The sequence below is a fragment of the Asterias amurensis genome, chromosome 3 (assembly GCF_032118995.1).
Source record: "Asterias amurensis chromosome 3, ASM3211899v1".
Taxonomy (NCBI): Eukaryota; Metazoa; Echinodermata; class Asteroidea; order Forcipulatida; family Asteriidae; genus Asterias; species Asterias amurensis.
In genome coordinates, this window is record NC_092650.1 from 17,354,467 (window position 1) to 17,375,948 (window position 21,482).

Below are 21,482 nucleotides of genomic sequence, written 5' to 3' on the forward strand. Positions count from 1 at the left end.
GAATAGTTTAATTGAAAACGGTTAAATAAAAAATAGATAGTTACAAATGGTATGGTCAATTGTAATATTGGTAAAATGGTGCTTTCAGCGGTTGCAGCGTCAGAATTGTTGGCGGTCTTGTTCCTACAGGTGTCTGCAAATACTGTTGGTCTGGAGGGTTTGTGAGTTGTCTGTGAGTTGATCCGTGTTTTCCCCACCCCCCTGTAAGAAATGGTGCCCCCCTCTAGTCTTTGCGCCCCGCACATAGCATAGTTACCCCATGCTACTAAGTTGCTACAATGCTGTTTGAGTTCTTAGATCAGATTAGTCAAATTGCTTCAGCAGGAAGTTCTAAGTAATAAAATAGACATAACAATTGTACACCCTTTTTTGTTAAAAAAGTTTTTAGCAATGTAACCGTAGCCGCAGCCACCGCGAATGGATACGGCTTCGTTTAAACTGGTCCCTGTCATACTGTGGCAGCGGATTGCAAAATTATTGCATACGTACAACGTAGATGTAGTGGGAGCCTGACAAGTTGTGGCCGTCGACCCCACTTGTTAACTGGTGCTCGATCTCGCCTTACAGCAATGTGTACAGTTAAATTGGAGCCTGTAGTGTGAGAACGTTTGTTATGTCAGTCAAGCGCAAGTGTGTGGTAGTGATAGTGTAGAGAAGACGAGTTAATTTTCCCCCCAGTTGCCGAACTTCCTATCAAATTCTTACAGCTGGCGACCTATCTACAGTAGAACGAGTTGGACTCAATCGATCAGGTAATAAAAAAGGTGTAAACTGTAATGCGTATTCCCGTTTGTACACCCGGCCGCCGCCGCAGCCATTGGTAGCTGCGCGAACGAAGAAGAAAACACAAAATGTGGCATTGAGGATTGACTTGAGGAGTGACCACACAACACTGAATGGCCATTGAGTTGGGGTTGAATGATGACACACACACTCGTGACACTGCTGTCATAATCATCAGTCGGGTCGGGGCCTTAAATTTTAACCTGTTTGCTCTGGACTGGAATTAAAACGATTGTTTTCCTGTTGGGTGGAGTGTTGTCCGCCCGTCTCGTGTGTGGAATAACATTCAGAATAAAAAGCAACTAAACTAGTTGCGATCACGTAACCCTCCTCCTAACTTTCTAACTGCTAAGCTAACATAGTAACTAATCCATTTCATTTGTTGATGATTTTGTTACTTTTATAAGCGGTTCTGCTAAAAGCCGACAACAAGCCGACATCAAGTCCAGAGCGCTGACAACACGCCGACAACAAGTTTTACTTTTAAATGCCTCCAAAATGGCAAATAAACCATAGATATATTAGAACTATGTGCGTTTTGATAATGTAATACAAACATAAATATAATGGACTCGCTTCACGAAAAGTGTGAATTTTTAACCAGAAAAAAACCTTAGGAAAAGTTTCCGTACGGCGCCACCACTTTTTCATTCGAAATAAAATAATATAGTATCTAATTTACCTGATTGATATATCCCCTTTTGTAAAAATTAGTGAAAAAGTGGTGGCGCCATACAGAAAGTTATCCAAACCTTAACTTCCACGAAAAGCGGTCGGACGCCATCTTGGCTTAAAAACCATGTTTGGACCAGTCCATTTTGATATGGGTAGATTAAGCGCTTATCAACAACAGAGGGTGGGTGTCATGTGAAGACCTTCCCAGCAGTAGACCTTTTCGCAAATACCATTGCGCAAGCGCAAACTGTCGAATGAGGTGCATGCTGGTCTAGCTAGTGATCAACTTTGATAGCTAGCTAGACCAGCATGCACCTCATTCCACGTTTATCTGGAGTGTGTTTTGGCGACCCCAACCAAAGCACAACCAACTCAACAAGTCGCAGGAGATGCTTTGAGTTTGCTTTGCAGAAAATAATTATAATTTTGTATTAAAAATGTAAAGTAGCTATAGGCTTAATAGTATACTTTGGCCATTGTGTGTCATCACCGTTTCCTGATTGGAGAATTTTCTGGGACCTCAACTTTTGAGAGGGCATTTCCATTTAAATTTACAAATGACGCTGCCATTTGAAAATCTTATTAAGGTATACAGGAAGCTTTTGAAGGGGCACCAACTCCGACATCAGGGCCAGGGGTAACAGAAGATCCGTGGCCTCTGTATAATTCAAGGCCTGAAACTGTCTAGTACTCCTAGAACTAAGGTTTGTTTGCTAATTGTCCTCATGAACGATAGTGGAATGAACCTATACAATACAATCCAACTTCCAAGAATCCATACAGCATCATTGTTATATATCCTTGTGAATACCCAGGCATCACCCTGGACTAGACACTCTTAAATACAAGCAGCATATTGACAATAAGCCTGTGCTACTAGTGTCAAAGTCGCAACTATCGATTGCTCAGTCGAGTCGCAACTACTGTTTTTCAACTAGTTGATATAGTACTTGGTTAATCGTGCAGCCATGACTAATACGAAAATAGTTGCGACTACCTGCTTGGTGAACCGATTGTACTTTACAAAACACAATCAGACACCAGTGGCAGTGGGTGACACAATCCTTCAATCTTTTCACCATTAATTTTAATATATTTTAGTCAAACATCCATCTTGGGAAAAGTTAGTTGCGACTAGCTTAGTTGCGACTAGTGTCAAAGTCACTAGTCGCTAGTAGAGTAGTAAATTTCACTAGTCGACCAATAGGCCTCGGGTAAAGTGAGAACCAGAAACAAACTTCTTTTTTTTTTACTTTTAAGTTCTCATGTCAAGGAGAACCAGTGCCACGCTCCGGTCAACTGCAATAATTTATTATGCCAATTTTTTCTCATTGTCAATGTGTAAATCAAGATGAAATAGGCTCCATTATGTATTTGTACCAATATTCTTATCAATAATAATTTATGAATCTTTCAATACCAACAGATCCAATGCTCATTGTCATTTAAGTGTGAAATCCTGACGGTCTTGTATAGTCCTTCACAAAAATTTCTATGGAGGGACATTTGCAGTCGGCAATGAAGGCTGTTGGCCAGGCTATCAAGCTCGACGGTGATGGCAACAGTAGGGTAAGTGATCATTTCATTATATTTATCATTTTAAATAAATAGAACCTTTAAGCTCTTTATAATGTGATGTTATTGTTGCCGCCGCAAACAAGGTCGCCAGCACCTACATGTTCTGTACCCTGAGTTGTTCGGAAGATTAGTTTCTCCGGATTTTCTGCTCTCCAGGCTTGAGATTCAGAGAATAGCACGCACAATACTGGAGAGAATGGGAACAGCTTGTGTTCGCCTGCTGTTTAGCCGACTGATGATGATGATGATGTTATTGTGGCCATAGCTCAGTAGCTAAATTAATAGTTTGATAGATTAGGGGGCTAATCATCCTTACTCACAGCTAAGAGCTGAATTTGGAAGGACGCGGCTACAACGTATTCGAGAAGCAGGCATGCAAGGGCGCCTTTGGCTGCTAGCCACATCAATCAATTATGACCACGGAGCACAGCCAAGAGCGAAAGTGTTTGATTTTTCCAGAGGGATGAAAACTGGATGGTCTGGAAAACCCTTGTGGCACAGCTGAGAACCAACGCACAACTCAACTCACATATGGCCCTGTCTGGGAATCGAACCGGGGTCTCCTTTAAGAGAGGCGAGCGTTTTACGCACAAGCCAACCATGCCACCCTGAATAACCCTAAATACTACCCTGACTACAATGTAGATGATAGTTTGTTAAAAGGTACTGCATGTTGGGTTGATTATCAAAAGGTACATGTTGGGTCATAAATTGGTAAAAACTCTGAAAAGTAAGAATCATAAAAACTTTCTTGAAATTCCTTCTTTTAATTTTATCTACAGGAGGCATACTTCAGGTATCTTGCCTGCATTCAGTACATCTCACAAGTTCTACTCCAAGAAGCCAAAAGTCAGGGTGAGTCAATACACAAACCACTCAATTTTCTTGATTCAATAGTAGTCATGGTAGTAATTATTGCAAATGGTCATATATGCGAGGGTGTAAATGGCCAACCCTGAAAGTAAAGCAGTCTTTTCACGTTCTGATGAAAGAATTTGTAAATCTCCCTGATATATTGGAAATGTTTTCCCTATTATGTTAGTCATCGAACATGAAACTTGTCCAAGACGGATGCTTTACTTGAATAGACCGATCCATTACGCCCCGCCTCCTTAACAGTTGACCAATCACAGTTGGAAACCCGATCACCATTAGTGCAAAGATCACCAAACGGTTCAAATGGTGATCAGATTTCGCGGTTGTGATTGGTCAAGGATAATTGGGCCTGGCGGAATGGATCGGTGTATTGCTTCTCTTCACCCATGGGTAAACAAAGTTGATGTTATGTATGAAAAAAGACTTTGGGGGCCACACAGCCCCAGGCTGTATACTCCCCAGGGAGCTGTGAAAGATTAAAGGAATAGTGTTACAGTGTATCAGCCCAATGACCAGGGCACTAAATGTAAGGCGTGTTGATACGCCATTGTAAAATAAACTCTAAAAAAAAAGAACTAACTTTATTATTGACTGTTGTACAAAATCTTCCGGTTTTAGGGAATCAATGTGTGGTGAAGAGGTTTTCAACCAGTGGTTTAATCCCAACGAGGCCTGGTTTTTGATAATTTTACCGAGACGAAGTCGAGGTTAACTATCAAGAACCAGGCCTCGAAGGGTTTAAACCACTAGTTGAAAAACGATTCAACACACTTTGATTCCCATTCATCAATACCTTTTCGGTCAAAAACATCAACACTTTTTGGTCAAAAAGTAAAATAAATGCAAAAATTATAATTGTTCAATGATTTCTTTCAATACAACACCACTCCAGCTATGAAATGGTAAAGCCCTCCGCCGCCCTCTGGTGAACAACTCCTTATAAGGGAATGTTGTGCGCGTCGCACGTATCGCGTGATGTGGCACAACTGTTTCAGCCGTTGCTCTCGACCAATAGGAATAAAGAAACTGTCTATAAGAACAGGTGCAAGCTCGCATGTCACGCCCATTTTTCAACACTTTTTACTGGTCATAAAATACACACTCACGTGACGCGCTCTCCACCAATAGGAATAGCGAAACTGTCTGAAGGTATTTATGAATGGAAGATACACATGTTGGTGGCTCTACTGCCCGTATTCGTTTAGTCATTTGGTCTTTATACATGTATATATTCCAGTAGAAAATGTATGGAAAGATACCTTGTTGATCAGCCTTGTATTGAACAATTCCCACTTTCATAGATTATCCAGGCATAAACCAGGGTGTAAAGATTATGTCTTTTTTTTTCTGTACCAGGGTATCAGGGATCAGTGAAGACAAAAAGTACTGAGAGAATGGTCAAGTTGGCTCAGCAGTGCATGGACCGAACTTCCGCCATTATGGAAGTCACAGGTAAAAAACATTGGAGATCTGATCAAAGAAGAACCAAGCACATTTAACACTAAGCGAAGGGGTTCACCCTAGTGCTTCTGGCAGTGGCTGCCGTGTGCGCAGTAGCACCGTTTTAAGGGAAGGTACACGTTTGGTAATTACTCAAAACACAAAAAACTGACTTGGTAATGGGCATTGGAGAGCTGTTGATAGAATAAAACATTGTGGGAAACGACTCCCTCTGAAGTAACGTAGCTTTTGAGAAAGAGGTAATTTCTCATTAAAATAATTAAAGACTTCTAGCTAGAAGTCCTTTATTCTTTTCTGAAAGCACACAATTTCGTCCACCAAGGGTGTTTTTACTTTCATCATTTTCTCGCAACTTCGATGACCAATTGAGCCCAAAATGTTATTTTATAATTATGATGGGACACACCAAGTGAGAAGGTTGGTCTTTGACAATACTTACCAAACTTGTACCTTCCTTTTAAACCCTTATAAGGTGCTACATAAATCGGTCTCATAATTCATAAAAACTTTAAAACCGATCTTAACTCTTCAGTGCCAAGGTCGTACATATACAATCTATTTTATGTATCTTGAAAGCACCAAGAGTGTAGGGAGGCCACCAGCTTTAGCGCTAGATGGCTCAGTTGGTTGAGCTTGTTAATTCCCCATAGGTCCCAGGTTCTAATCGGGCCGCTCTTGTAATTTCTTCTCTGTTCAAACCAAAGTTAATTTGTGTTTGATTTATAAAAATAACAATACCAAATGTATATAGCGCACGATCATGTAAACTTGCTCTAGAGTGCTGAACATGGAAAAATAGACAAATTAAAAAATAAGAAAATACGGAATTATAACAACGGGAGTGAAAAATTCATAAAAACATTCAACCAGTTAGTAAACAAACTTAATAAATAGAAATTTGATTCTTAGCTTATGGACATACAGATAAGCTTTCCCCACCACCTAATGCCCATGGGTCGCAATTGACAGGTTCTAATCCCGCTCATGCTATTTTTTCTTTGCTCCAACCAAAAATACTTTGTGTTTGATGCTTAGCAATGGACAGACAGATTTAGCTTTCCGCCCATAGACCATAGCTCACAATTTGCAAACATGCTCTAATTATTCTTTCTTTGCTCAAACCAAAATTACTTTGTGTTTGATTCTTAGCTTATGGACAGACAGATCAACTGTCCCCACCACCTGTTGCCCAATCAGGACGTTTTAGTCCCTCCATCACCTTCAACTCATCGCCACCCCCAGTGCCCAAGATGGTGGAACAACAACCAAAGCCCGCTCAAGCCTACAAACCTCCATCAGCCTTCGGTCTGGTGCCGCAACATACTGAGTACTCATCATTAAGAGCTGGTCAGGGAACGGTTACTTCATTGCCAGTCCCTATGGGCTACAAGAGACCAGTTACAAGGTTGGTTCAGTCTGTTGTTTATGCCAAGAGAGGTTTGCGGTAACACCATGTGAGTACCTCTTTTGAGTAGGGTTGGTTCTGAAAAGAATCGTTGGTTAAAGGATTCGGGTACTTTTTCAAAATGTCCACAGATTTACATTAAACTTACAGAGTTTGAAGATAATGATATTGGGAAGCTTCCCTTCAAATATTACTAGCTGAGGTTGTTTAGTTTTTGAGTAATGAGTAAAACAAGTCACAAAATAATTTTCGTCTCAAAAAGACTTTTAGCATAGAAAAAAAATTTAGCATGTAAAAACCCATTAACCAGTTACATGTATATTATACTAGTTATAGCATAACTGGTTAATACGTTTTTACATGCTTAAACTGCGATGAAAATTATTTGTTCTAGTCATTTCTTAAAAACTACAGCGCCCCAGTAAGTAAAATTTCAAGGGAAGCTTTCTACTATCGTAATCTTCAAACTGTGTAAGTTTAATGTAAATCTGTGGACATTGTGTTTTGTGAGTTAGGAAAAAGTACATAGACCCTTTAAGGACTCAACATTTCAGTCAGTATGCTCTGATCGTCTTAAGGAGAATGCTGGACTCTGTTGCTAGATGCTGCTTAAGTACTTAGGCTTGGTGGTGCACAAAGATGTTTGTTGTTTGTTGTTTGTTTGTTTCTAGAGGTGATCTTTGTGTAAAGTATGAAAGTGAACTCTGCAAACTCCCAAAAAGGTGATATAGACACCAAGCTGGCAACAGCCAATCTCTCTTAAATACAAACATTGGTTTAACGTCTATGATTATGAATTGCACAAATCAAGAAATTGTGATTCTGACGACACTACTTATTCCAGTTATTTTGAAATCAGCAATAAGCTTGGTGGGATTCCACATCCTTGTGATTGCAAGTCCTGGGCCCAATTTCATGGCTCTGTTTACCGCCGAAGTCTCTGCTTACGATCGCGATTCTCCGCTTACGTGCAAGCGGCGAATTTCTGCGCTAGCCTTGTAAGCGTAGAAAGCCTAAGCCCAAATTCGCCGCTAACTCGTGAAATACGCTTGCCGTAAGCACAGAATTCCCTGCTTCCGTAAGCGCCGTTTCTGTGATTACGGTTAGCAGAGCCATGAAATTGGGCCCTGCTGTCTAACCACTGGACCACAGTTACAGTCACAAGGTTACAATTCACCTTTCCAATAAAATGTGCTTAAAACATTGTTGCATTCATATGGAGACACACTACTGGTTGGCAAACAATATAGAGTTGTTCCCTAGGCAGACACACAAACATGTATGCGTCACACCACTATCAGCTGCATACAAAAAGGCACGATGTTTCCTCATTTTGCCAACCTGTGTTAGTGCGCCATCGCAATTTGCAATAGTTTCAAAGTGAAAGTCTCTCAGGCCTTGAACTTTGCTTCTTGAAGGGGCACAGCAGTTTTCTTCAGGTAAGGGGCACTTCTATGAGGGCAATGTAAATTGTATTGGATCCTTACATGAGGGCCAGGGGTGGATTTCACAAAGGTAGTCCTAACTTAGGACTAGTCCTAGGCAATGCTAAGAGATAGGTCTGGTCCTAAGTTAGGATGAGTTACTGGTCCTAACTTAGGACTGGTCTTATCTCTTAGCATTGCCTAGGACTAGTCCTAAGTTAGGACTACCTTTGTGAAATCCATCCCTGCTGGTTTATAAAAACGGCGCGTGCTGAGTATTGTGCCACCAAAATTAGCTTCTCCTCCGCTTTTGTGTGAAGTATGAACCAGACTTGTCTCGGTTATTATATCATGAATTGTGGTCAATAAATCAAAGTGGTATTTTTTTTAATAGGATGAACAGTCTGCATTTATTAATTAAAATTTGTGTTTATTTTTTATTGACCAGAAATGACAAGTTGACACCATTGGAAGCCGCCTATTTGGAAAATCGTCGCTTAATGAGTGCTTACCAAGCCAGGCTACTAAAACTCATGGAGACTAGCAGGGGACGAGGCAAGCAGAACAAGACTAATCTGGTAAGCAAATTTGATTCAATACAAAGACATAAAATTGCTAAGCAGTTATACTAACTAAAACAATAAAATAAATTAGGTCAGAGGAAAGGTACATGGTTGAATGTTTATTCTACTTATTTATTTATATTGTTGTAACGTAAACATGGGTGTGATCCCTGTCTACAAGGAAGTTATGGTTGTACATGTATGTGTCCTGACTGCGAGCATGATATTCTTCCTACTTTAAACTGATTTTCTATTTTTGTTGCCAGCCCCTGGAAAAAACTGCAACAAATTGTGATTAACACAGCCTGAAATGTCTATTCAAGCCTACACATTTATTTATTAATTTATTTATTTATTTGTTTGTTTAAAATCTTCTAACAATAAAACAGCTTGACCAGGAGTAGTACAGAGAAGTACAACAGCTTTTAAAATTGCCATTTAATGTCTGATTGTTTATATTTTTTACATGTTTTTTTCTTCTTAATATTTTTATTACTTACTGCTGGTCATTTTGTTTGTAAATTTAATAAATAAAATAAATAAAACAAATAATAATAAAAATAACAATAATTATAAAAACTGTCATTAAAAAGATGCGTTTTCCACAAACCACTGGTCGTAAAGATCTAAATAAAATTTGAATGATAAAAAAATTATTAAAAAATACTATGATTTTTTTATATAAAAAAACAAACACCACAATAAACCAACCAACAATCTCCCAAGCCCTTCTACTTAAAGAAGACTGATAGAGACCAAATATACATAATGAGGGGAAAAAAGAAATAGGTCTAAAGCAAGAGTAGTATCAATATTAACAAATGCCCTAATATCAACATCAATTTTGGTCAAGTCTTTTGATCAATGTGTGATATAACGCAGGATTTTCAGTAAAGTATTGAAATGGCAATAATATGCACAGGATGTTATTAGAAACTTGTTCCTATTGTATATTGGTAAAAAAGGGGCAAGAGAGATAAAAAGGGCAAACTATGCTTTTGTTTTCACTTATACATGTAATAGGCCTAAGCAGCCCATTATATTTTTTAGACTGAAAAACCGTTGTGACAACTCAACTGTCAATTTCAGTCGGTCAAAATAATTGTGACTGACATTTTTATTCATTAAAAGCTCTGAAAGCTAGCCTGTTGAACCGAGCTAGCACTATATTGCCAATTAATTACTGAGTAGTACAAACTTATGAGGTAACAGAAAGCATTGGCTCAGCTTGGCAGCGCCTTTTTATTAGAAGTGATTGATCTCCCTTTAAAGGCACAGGACACTATTGGTATTAAGAATAGTTAGCAGAAAAACTTACTTGGTAAGAAGCATTGTTGAGTTGTTGATATAGTAGCCCCCCTCCCTCCCCCCATTAATACATTGTGAGAAATGGCTCCCTATGAAGTAACAAAGTTTTTGAGAAAGAGGTAATTATATAATTTCTCACACAAATAATAAAAGACTTCAGCTGAATGAAGCCTTTTTATGCATCTCTGAAAGCACACAAAGTGATGCAGCAAGGGTGTTTTTGTATTTCATTATTCTCTTGCAAATTTGGTGCCTTTTAACATCTGTTCCCCAGGCATACCTGAAGCGGCTGCAAAAATTACAGAACTGGGCAGCTCGCATTATCTTTAAGCTAGATCGTCGTCATGACTCCAGTCCTCTACTTAAATCTCTCCACTGGCTTCCCGTTAAAGAAAAGAATTCTCTTCAAAGTACTTTTGTTTGTTTTTAAAGCCTTCCATGACCAGACGCCATTATATATCAAGGATTGCTTTACTTTTCATAACCCATCTCGCCCTAATCTTCGCTCTTCTCGAGACCCATTTTTGCTTACCCATTCCTAGGACCCGTAGCAAATCTGGTGATCGCACATTCACTGTTACTGCATCCACAGAATGGAACAACATCCCTTCTTTCATTAAAGCCGCTAAATCCACTGACCAATTAAAAAAACTTCTGAAAACACATCTCTTCCCTGTTTAAGCTTTTCTCTTTTTCGCATGCTTTTCAAACATTGTGTATGTAGCTTTTTCGATAAGTTTTTGTAATTGTTTATTGTGCGTTTATTTTTCAATTTTTGTAAGCGCTGTAATATCGTTTTCTTTGGGGAGCGTTTCTAAATACCTGTTATTATTATTATTATTATTATTATTATTATTATTATTATTATTATTATTATTATTATTATTATTATTATTATTATTATTATTAATTGAGCCAAAATTTTCACAGGTTTGTTATTTTATGCATGGGGATACACCAAGTGAGAATACTGGTCTTTAACATAGACCAATAATGTGTCCAGTGCCTTAAAAGGGAAGGTACACGTTTGGTAATTGCCAAAGACCAGTCTTCTCACTTGGTGTATCCCAACATAAGCTTAACATAACAAGCCTGTGGAAATTTGGGCTAATCGGTCATCAAAGTTGTGAGAAAATTATGAAGCAAAAAACACCCTTGTTAGACGAGTTTGTGTGCTTTCAGATAGGACTAAAAGACTTCTAGCTAGAAGTCTTTTATTATTTTAGTGAGAAAATACCTCTTTCTCAAAAACTACGTTACTTCAGAGGGAGTCGTTTTCCACTATGTTTTATACTATCAACTGCTCTCCATTGCCCGTTTTTACCAAGTCAGTTTTTAAGTTAATTATTTGTTTTGAGTAATTACCAAACGTGTCCAGTGCCTTTAACGCATGTAATACAACCTGGACTGGTTAATGGACGAATGCTGAAGCAGACAATGGACTACTGACTGATGATGAGATGATAAAGCTGATGTAATGCCTGAACTCATTAGGGAGTCCTGATTTATATTGAAAGGTTTCCAACCAAGGAGGGAAGTGAACTTGATTATAGACGTGTGCAGCATTTAGGATGTGTATTTGCCCTGAATGCAAAACCACTGCTTTGTTTCCATTGTTTGCTCTTTAATTTTGCAGTGAAAGGCCAGCAGGATCAGTTCTGCTTTTCATTTCACTGTTCCGTCAGCGTTCGCTCTCTGCTGGTTCATAATTTGTATTGACCATGGTTGCTTTTCAACACTGAACTAACCTCCTGGACCACTTAGAGAGAAGTCTGACTGGTCCTCAGGTGTTTTAACTGCCATTTGGGACAGCGGACCACTGTTAGGGGAGATTACTGGTTGCACAAGGGTGTACTGCAGCAATTTGTATAATGCAATCTGTCAATTTGAAAGTCATGTACAGGAAGCCGTCATGGAGCCAACATGTTCATTCAGGTTAGGTTGTGAAGAATTATAGACAAATTGTCTTTGGTCTACAGTACATACTGAAAAACTATCACCTGTAAAGTAAGCGGCTGAGTGGACAAGCAACGTGAGATGTGTTAGACGGAAGCCAAGCATTGTAAAGGGGTTATTCAGTTTCTGCAAAACTATATATACCTGAAATTATCTGATGAAAGTCGAGGTATATACGGCACGTTAGGGTTTGCTCTTAACTTGTTTTGTGGCTGTCCAACAGGATCTGTTAGCTTGTCTTTTCACTTGTCCGATACCTTTTTAGCCAGCCGGACCAAGTGGAGTAAATTTTGATTAATTCTCCATTGTTTTAACTGGCATTTGGCCAGCGGACCACTGTCAAGGGAGACTGCTGCACATGTAAACACGGACAACTTCAAAAATGGCTAACACATCAGTATATGACACACCTCTGTTTGATCTCGGCGCCCTGCCCATCTTCAAAGTAATCTGCTTGTTGTTCAACGCAGTGGCGATCGTCGGCAACAGTTTGGCGTGTGCGGTGTTCCTCACCCAACGCAACTTTCAGAGCTGCTCCATACTGCTGTTTCAGCTCAACCAGTGTGTAATCGACTTGTGTACGTCGATTATCATCATCCTGCAAGTAGTCATTCCGAAAACAGAATACTTTGACCAGACTGTGGCGTCGCGTTTAAACTGCTGCCTTTGGTCTTCTCACTTGGTCCTCACAACCCTTCTGTCCGTTTCAATCGTGAATCTGAGCCTCATGTCGATGGAACGCTACTGCGCCTTTTACTATCCCGTAAAGCATCGCTTGTGGTTCACCTGTGGAGGCAAGGCAAGGATTCTGATACTCCTCAACTGGCTAAGTACTTTAATTATTTGTGGAGTGACTATTATTCCTTCGAAAGGTGTCGACGAACAATCAGGAAAATGTGTATTGTACAGATTCAGCATGTATGTGTATTTTGGTGCCTGTTCTACCTGTATCTTTGTCATTATTTTCCCCATGATAGCAGTTATCTGTTTGGTTCGGATCTTCGTTAGATTTAACCACCTCGCTAAGAAACGCGGCGTCGTCCATGGAGCTGCCATACAACACGCTAAATACAGTCTGTTCGTCACTATCATAAGCATGTTTGTCTTAACCATGGCAGTGGAGTTACCTATGAGTACATTGCTCTTCATTAACAGATTTGAAGCTGTCAATTGGACCAACGGAATCGTACGTTTTCTTTTCTATCTGTCGATCTTTTGTGTGACTCTTAAGTGTCTAGGTACCTCGCTGATCTACTCCGTTGCGAACAAACGATTCCGAGATAAACTAGCAGTATTGCTGTGGAAACACAAGAGAAAAGTTATGAGGAATAAAGTGTTTCCATTGGACACTCTCTAGCTGTTGGCCAGTTGCAGACATTAGTTATAGCCATCTTGATTTTGGACTGCAGCCGTTGTGGATGGGATGCCATTGTTCTGCGGGCCGAACAGAAATGCGCTACATATGTGGACAACATGTGAGAATGGTCAGTTTGTGATATCACTGAACTCAAAGCAGCGGCACTGGAAAAAGACAGGCTACCTTATGCGCAGAATTCGGCGGTAAGCAGAGCCATGAAATTGGGCGCTGGTTGTCATGGAAGAGTTAGAGAAGGCATGAGTGTGGCCATAGCATGTCATATTAATTTAGGAGGTTCATCATCCTTACCTACATGTACAGCTATGAGGCTGAATTGCTGAAACTGGTCTAGCCTTTGCATTAAAAAGACACCTTTTGCAGTAAGCCACATCGACCAATGTCCACGGAGCACATCCAGAGATTGAAAGTGTTTAATTTTTCCAGAGGGAAGACAAGTGAAGAGCCTTGAGAAAAAATCATGTGGCACATGAAAGAATCAACACACAACTCTACTATGTACTTGAAAATGAACCTAGCTGAGGCATTTATGTACTATGCCGCTTGTGGTTGCCACGTTCTCTAAACCGCTGCAAGTTATAGACTTGGACACTCTTCAAGTGTGAACTGTCGTGTACCGTGTATCAATTTTTCTCGCAGCACTATAAGTAGGCACAACTATTATTATTATTTTGCATACGAAGAGTTAAAGGCAGTGGACACTATTAATAATTACTCAAAATAAATATTAGGGTAAAAGCTAACTTGGTAACGAGTAATGGGAGAGGTTGATGGTGTAAAACATTGTGTGAAACAGCTCCCTCTGAAGTGACATAGTTTTCGAGAAAGAAGTAATTTTCACACTATACTATACTGTAATTCCCTTGTCTTTAAGTTTGCAGATGATACTACTCAAATTGGTTTAATTGAAAATAACAATGAAAATGATTATCAGGCTCAGATTACTTCTGTTGTAAAATGGGCGGAAGAGCCTTGAGAAAAAATCATGTGGCACATGAAAGAATCAACACACAACTCTACTATGTACTTTCAAAATGAACCTAGCTGAGGCATTTTGTTTTATGTAGACAAAACAAAGGAGTTGATTGTGGACTTCCGTAGGAAACATAAGAACATTAAAGGGCCTGTTTATATCCATGACAACGTTGTAGAACAAGTAGATAGTTTAAAACTACCTGGTACTCACATTACCCATGAATTTACCTGGAACATTAATTGCCATGAAATTCTGAAAAAGGCCCGTCAATGTTTATTCTTTTTACGTAAATTGAACTCATTTGGTGTTTGTAAGTGTATTTTAGTAAATTTTTACCGTGCTATAATTGGAAGCATCCTTTGTTCATCCATCATTGTTTGGTTTGGTCGTGTTTCTGCCAGTGATCTTCGCAAGCTGAATTCTGTTGTACGATCAGCAGAGAGGATTATCGGTGCTAGCCTGCCATCACTGGAACCAATCTATTATGACAGAATGTGTAAACGCACTAGTTCCATAATGCAGTCTGACCAATTTCACCCAGCAGCTGATTTTTTCAAATTCCTCCCTTCTAATCGTCGTCTTAAGCATTTTAAAGGTAGTAAGCGGTTCACAGATTGTTGTTATCCTCATGCTAGTCGTGCTTTTTATGATAACTAGTTTGTTTTCTGCTTTTGGCAGCCTACACGTGTATATACTTGCATATATTTATGTTTTTTGCTTCGTAATGTTTTTAAATGTAATTTTGTGATCATTAAAGCTAGATGTTTTAGGTTTTTTAACTTTTTAACGTTGGCTGATAAAATAATTCTAGTTCTAATTCTAATTTTTTTTTTTTTTTTTAGCGAACACTTGTCTGGCTTTATACTTGATAAAATGCTTGTACAGTTTTCATGGTTTTGCCGCGGAATAAATAACAGAAATCAAGAGACCACTGAGATCAGAAAATAAGTGTTTATCAGTTTTAATTATTAGCATGGAAAGGTAGGGAATTATGCTTGGTGGATCAAAAAAAGTGAAGGTTGCTGGCGGATTGCCTTCCTCCCTGGGTAGTGATTTAAAAGCAGATTTGTTCTTCCAGAAAAACCACAGCAATAATCATTTGTGAGGTATGGCGGATGTGATAGGGTACTGTTTGGTTTGGGTGTATATAATTTACCCAAACCTTATACAGATATGCCAAGTCCAGAGGCCAGCTATGCGTGAGATTTTTCAAAGCTAACCCCTCCCCCTCGGGAAAAAAAATGCCAGTTTTAGAAGGCCTTTCAAAATCGCCGCCCAACTCTTTTTTTTTTTTTTTTTAAATACAAAAAAAAATCAGATATTTACTTGTTGACAAAAAGGTGTTCCAAAATGCATCAAACACCTATTTAGAATAATTAAAACATTGTAGATTGCGTTTTTTTGTACACACGAGCGCGATTTGGCAATACATGTCGTGAATTTTTATTTTTTACTCGGTCTGGCTCCAATGCGTGAGAAAATGGGAGCTGTGCGTGTGAGCGTGAGACGAGAGCGCAAATGCGTGAGTCTCACGCCTAAGGCGTGAGACTTGGTAGGTCTGCTTATAAAGCCTGGTTAATACTTCATGCGAATGCGATACGCATGTTGACGTCACAAACTCGCAACGAATAATTTGCAGCTGTTCAACAAGCGAAAGGAGGGTTGTGGCGTCAAATTCGCATCAAATTCGCTTCCCATTCGCATTCGCAGGAAGTATGAACTGGGCTTAGGTGTTGTAGCATTGTCCGCCATTCCTCAAAAAAGCTTGTTGCTATGAGTGCTATGGATTATTTTAAGCCTGCTGTTGGTTATCCCACCAATAAGTAACTCTTGATAAGTAACTCTTACGAAACACGCATCCTGATTTATATACTGGTAGTGTCACTCACAAAGGGATTGTATATCCTGCAGTCAGGCAATGGATGACGCCCACCAGGACGACCAGCACAAAATCCTCCTCTATTGTTTACAGTTATTTCTACCTCCAAGGGTAAATAATTAGTAGGTTATGGATTTGTTTCTACACCAGGCGGTTGATATGTAGATTCAAACCAATAAACAGGAACATAAACAACAGTAAACAGATCATTCAGTATGGAGCGTGTCAATCTTTGGAAGTGGCATTATACTGAGTAGAGTCTGTGTTGAATGTGGATGGGCCCCCTACTTATTTTCTCTTTGATGAGTACAAAAAGTACTTACGAAGCGCTGCAAGCAGGCATGCCTTTATTTTGTATTTTTTTTTACAAATTAAAGCAAATTTTGATTGGCATTTTTGGCCCAAACCCGAAGATGGGATCCAAGATCTAGCGTTAACAAACAAAATTAAAATGAGAGTTATTGTTGTGACAATGACTGTGACTCACTGGTTGGGTTTTCAAATTGTAAGAGATCATCCTCAGATCATCATCTTTAGTTCATCCTAAGATCATCCTAAGCTGTTTAATATTCTCAGTCTCTAATCACACAATCTTGAGTTGGAAATGGTTTCCAATTCCGCGTCTGCAGAGGGCTTCTTGCCGTTTGCACAAGTGGCGAAAGTCATGGATATTATCAAGGCCTCGTTTGGCAACTTGGCTGATTTTTTGCAGGAGGTAAGTTTGTACTCCTTTGAAAGAAATATTTTGGACAGGGCTTTTATCCATTGAATTATCATTTTAAAGTTGATATACAGTAATGGAAGAACTGGCAAAGTAGTTGAGACTGTTCGTGTTGTGTTTGATGATCAATGATAACTAATATAAAAACAAAAAATTGTGCTTAATCTGTTGTGTGAGTCAGGAGAAAATAGTGGAAAAGCCATGCAGTTTTTGCATAATTAGCATATAATCATTAATTTGAGTGGTTACCGTAACAACCCAAATCAGCTGATTGTATTTTTTATTTTCATTTTTGTAGGTTTTCAGATACAGTTTATTTGAATATGACTTCATTTCAGAGAGAAATATTTGACCCCAAAAAGAAAATTCTGGTATGAACTTTGATATTTGTCGTTTTTTGGAGTTCAAAACAATTTAGTGTTTTTTTTATCATACATGTACATAAGTGCAAGTGTAATGGCTCTCATTCATATTCATTAACCTTTAAAGACAATGGACACTATTGATAATTGTCAATAGTCTTCACAGTTGGTGTATCTCAACCTATGCACAAAATAACAAACCTGTGAACATTGCGAGATAACTATGAAAGAAAAAACACCCTTGTCATACAATGGTCACACGTCCCAAATCAACTGATCGACCCAAATCAACTGTCACAGGGTTACCCCCTTCACAAGCCATAAGGATGTGCAATTGTAGGCAAGGGTATCATGCATCCGAAACAGGTCAACTCGTACCCAAGTCAGCTCGTACCCAAGTCAACTCGTACCCAAAATATTATACCCAAGTCAACTCGTACCCAAGTCAACTCGTACCCAAGTCAACTCGTACCCAGGTCAACTCGTACCCAAGTCAACTCGTACCGTATAACGTACGCCGATACGGAGAATCCGTGCGGCGTGATTTTATAAGCGACGGGAAATAAAATTTATGTTCTACTTACTTTTATCAAAAATAATACCTTCTCACGAATTTTGTTTATAATAATGCTAGATGTTCATCTCTCTTCTGCCCTTTTTTTTCTCGGGGGGGGGGGGGGGGGGGGATGATTTCTTTAAGATGTTTTACAGTAGTATTCTTCCAATGTTTTAAACAGGCAGGCTGTAATTTCGTTTTTAATGTTTGGTGCTTATAAAGACAAAATATGAGACGTAAAAAAGGTTAACTTTTTTTTATGTTCTTCTCTTTTTTGCGCAAAAACAAACTCACCAATGTAAAAACTCACAATGTATAGTACGCAAACGTTCCGTGTTTTTCTTGTTAAAGAGTTCCCATTAGAAAATTTCATGATAAAATTCATTCAATTCATTCATTTGCGTATGTTCTGATTATCTTTTTACATGTATCTGCAACATGAAAAAAAGAAATCATAACAACAATGAATAAAACAATGTACGATTTACATAGCAAAAAATAAATAAACCACAATATTTATCAGTACGAGTTGAAACTCCAAAATTTTGTAACAATTTATTTGGGTACGAGTTGTCTTGGGTACGAGTTGACTCGGGTACAAGTTGACTTGGGTACGAGTTGACTTGGGTACGAGATGACTTGGGTACGAGTTGAGTTGGGTACGTGTTGACTTGGGTACGAGTTGACTTGGGTACGAGATGACCCGAACTCCATGCATCCACTATAACTATGACTAGGAGCCTGTGTTTGGTAGAGCAGAATGCATTACCTTTTTAAGAAAACGTTGATTGGTACGATGATGTTTGTTCTTAATGCTCCATTGATTGGCAGACTGATGGACACTTATTATAGGCCCTAATGGAACAAACTGCTTGATGCGAAAAACCACTTACGTGTATTGGCTGCTGTCATGAAACCATCAGAAAGCCTTGCCCACTCAAACTTTAAAGGGAAAATGTACGTTTTGCAATCACTCTTAAAATCAACGGCAACCAAAAGTATTGGTTTGGAGACCACAGCAGCTTCCGATAGTAAAGCATGTTGAGAAACTATTCACTCTGGAGTTATTTTGTTAAAAGTTTTTATGCCCCAAGATTTGAATCTGAGAAGCATTTCCGCTTAACGCTTCTCAGATTAATGTAGATTTGGTTTGCGGTAACACCATGTGTGTATCTACTTGCCAGGTAGAGTTTGTTCTTAGAGAACTGTCTTGCTTTATTCTACTGCCGTGGAGTAGATAATCGGAGGTTCGGGAGACTTCTCAGTTCTTAAAAGAACTGTCCTGCTTTTATAACTATTACCAAGGCGGATGGTATAGAAATTAGACTGGACTACTACTTTAGCTTATAGGATCGTAATAACTGTACTGCCGTGGAGTCAGTTCTGAATTGGTCTCAACGTTTCGACCAATTCAGAACTGACTCCGCGGCAGTACAGTTATTACGATCCTATAAGCTGTGGAGTCAGTTCTGAATTGGTCTAAACGTTTCGACCAATTCAGAACTGACTCCGCGGCAGTGCAGTTATTACGATCCTATAAGCTGTGGAGTCAGCTCTGAATTGGTCTCAACGTTTCGACCAATTCAGAACTGACTCCGCGGCAGTACAGCTATTATGATCCTATAAGCTAAAGTTGTAGTCCAGTCTAGTTTCTATACCATCCGCCCTGGTAATAGTTATAAAAGCAGGACAGTTCTTTTTAGAACTGAGAAGTCTCCTGGACCTCCGATTATCTACTCCACGGCAGTAGAATAAAGCAAGACAGTTCCCTAAGAACAACTCTACCTGGCAAGTAGATACACACATGGTGTTACCGCAAACCAAATATACATTATACCTCACCATGCAATGCCTCAAATCCTATATACGTATACTTCTCAGGTTGTGTATTTCTACAGGGGTTTATTCTTCATGTGTTTACAATAATCCAAATTTTGGCGACATCTCAACAGCGGGCCCACCTTGTCCGAAATGAAATTTTTCTGATTTTATTACATCCCTATTGTATAGCCTATTGTTCCAGGCAGCCTCTATGATGCTGAATTTCAACAATTTGACAATAATTTAAATAATTTAGAATTACAGAATTAAAAAATTAACAGCTGGTTTTCGTATTTAGGCTTTAATTTTTCTTGTATACACCAATTCAGGCGCGCATCAGGCGCACAAAAGTTAAGCACCGCGGCCATTGCTGAGGTAACATTTGCCTAGTTATGTGCACAGAGACATGAGGAAATCATGTTTCTTTTCTCTTTTTATGGAAACTTAATGTCTTTCTCGACAATCTATGCGATTTCTCTGACATGGCTACATGATATGACAATTTACTACATTCTTGCTATTTTTGTTTAATTAGCTCAAAGGAAAATACTGAAAGTCTGGGGAAAAAAATCATTTTAGTGACTATTTTATGCAGTTTCCGAGTCTTTTCCTTATAATTCACCTAAGACAAGCACCGCTTTCAAGATGATTCGGTTTCTATTTAGTTGCAAATTTTGTAGTCAGTGATCTTCATTAGTATATCATGATGTCCTGGCAAGGAAATTGTGTTATTCGTTGAGGGAAACATTTAATTCCCATAAAGAGTGAAAAGGAACATGATTTCCTCATGTCTTTGTGCACAATACTGGGCACATGTACACCCCAGCAATGGCCCACGGTGCTCAACACTGCTCGCCTGAATTGGTGTATAACTTAAAAATGCAAGAAGCTAAAGTTTAGGCCAAGTATTTCAAATGATTTTATGAGCCACTAAAAAAATTTGAAAAGTTCTGCTATGGTCTTAAAGGCAGTGGACACTGAAAATGTCTCAAAATAACTATTAGCATAAAACCTTCCTTGGTAATGAGCAATGCAGAGCTATTGAGAGTATAAAATATTGTGAGAAACGGCTCCCTCTGAACTAGTGGAGTTCTTTTGATAAAGAAGTAATTTTTTTCACAAATTTGATTAGGAGATCGCAAAGTTAGATCTTGAGATCTCGAAATCAAGCATCTGAAAGCACACAGCTTTGTGTGACATGGGTGTTTTTTCTTTCATTATTATCTCGCAACTTCGACAACCAATTTAGCTCAAATGTTCACAGGTTAATGCGAGATACACCAAGTGAGTGAGAAGACTGGTCTTTGACAAATACCAAAAGTGTCCAGTGTCTTTAACGTGAGACCATAAAATGTTTTTGTCAATTTGGTTGATATCTAATTTATTCCTCCATGATACAACCTATTGTTACATGTAACTGCCTTACTTAATGGCACAAGTGTCATGACCTTGATTCGAACCCACACTCTGCTGATCTGCTGCTGAGATGGCCACTTGTGACCATGACAGGCTTACCTTTTAAGTTGAAAGATTTTGGCAGAGCAAAACATTAGAAGTAACATGGCCATCTTGATGTGTCATCAGACAGGTGTCAGAGGCAGCTTTCCTTAATATTGTTTAAACCATGATTGTCAATGTGTCACCTACATTGTAATCGTAATAAAACTTAAAGTTGTAGCCTCTACTATTGTAAAGCCCGTGGAAGTAGTGGGCAATCAAAACCATGCCATTTAAAGGGATTGGACACTATCGGTAATGACTCA

General features: G+C 38.9%; 1 protein-coding gene across 5 annotated transcripts in view; it reads left to right on the top strand.

Annotated features, from left to right (window-relative positions):
• Positions 1–608: 608 nt before the first annotated feature.
• LOC139935223 (VPS9 domain-containing protein 1-like) overlaps positions 609–21,482 on the top strand; it is a 37,179-nt gene continuing 16,305 nt past the window's right edge. For 2 of the 5 annotated variants that reach the window (XM_071929722.1, XM_071929723.1), the window contains exon 1: positions 16,849–16,974. In XM_071929722.1, coding sequence (XP_071785823.1) covers positions 16,864–16,974 — 111 coding nt within the window. In that variant the 5' untranslated portion in view covers positions 16,849–16,863. Of the gene's footprint in view, positions 753–2,045; positions 2,163–2,884; positions 3,028–3,818; positions 3,892–5,268; positions 5,365–6,522; positions 6,779–8,650; positions 8,781–16,848; positions 16,975–21,482 lie in introns of those variants that run through there. The other 3 variants (XM_071929720.1, XM_071929719.1, XM_071929721.1) reach the window with 3 other exon arrangements.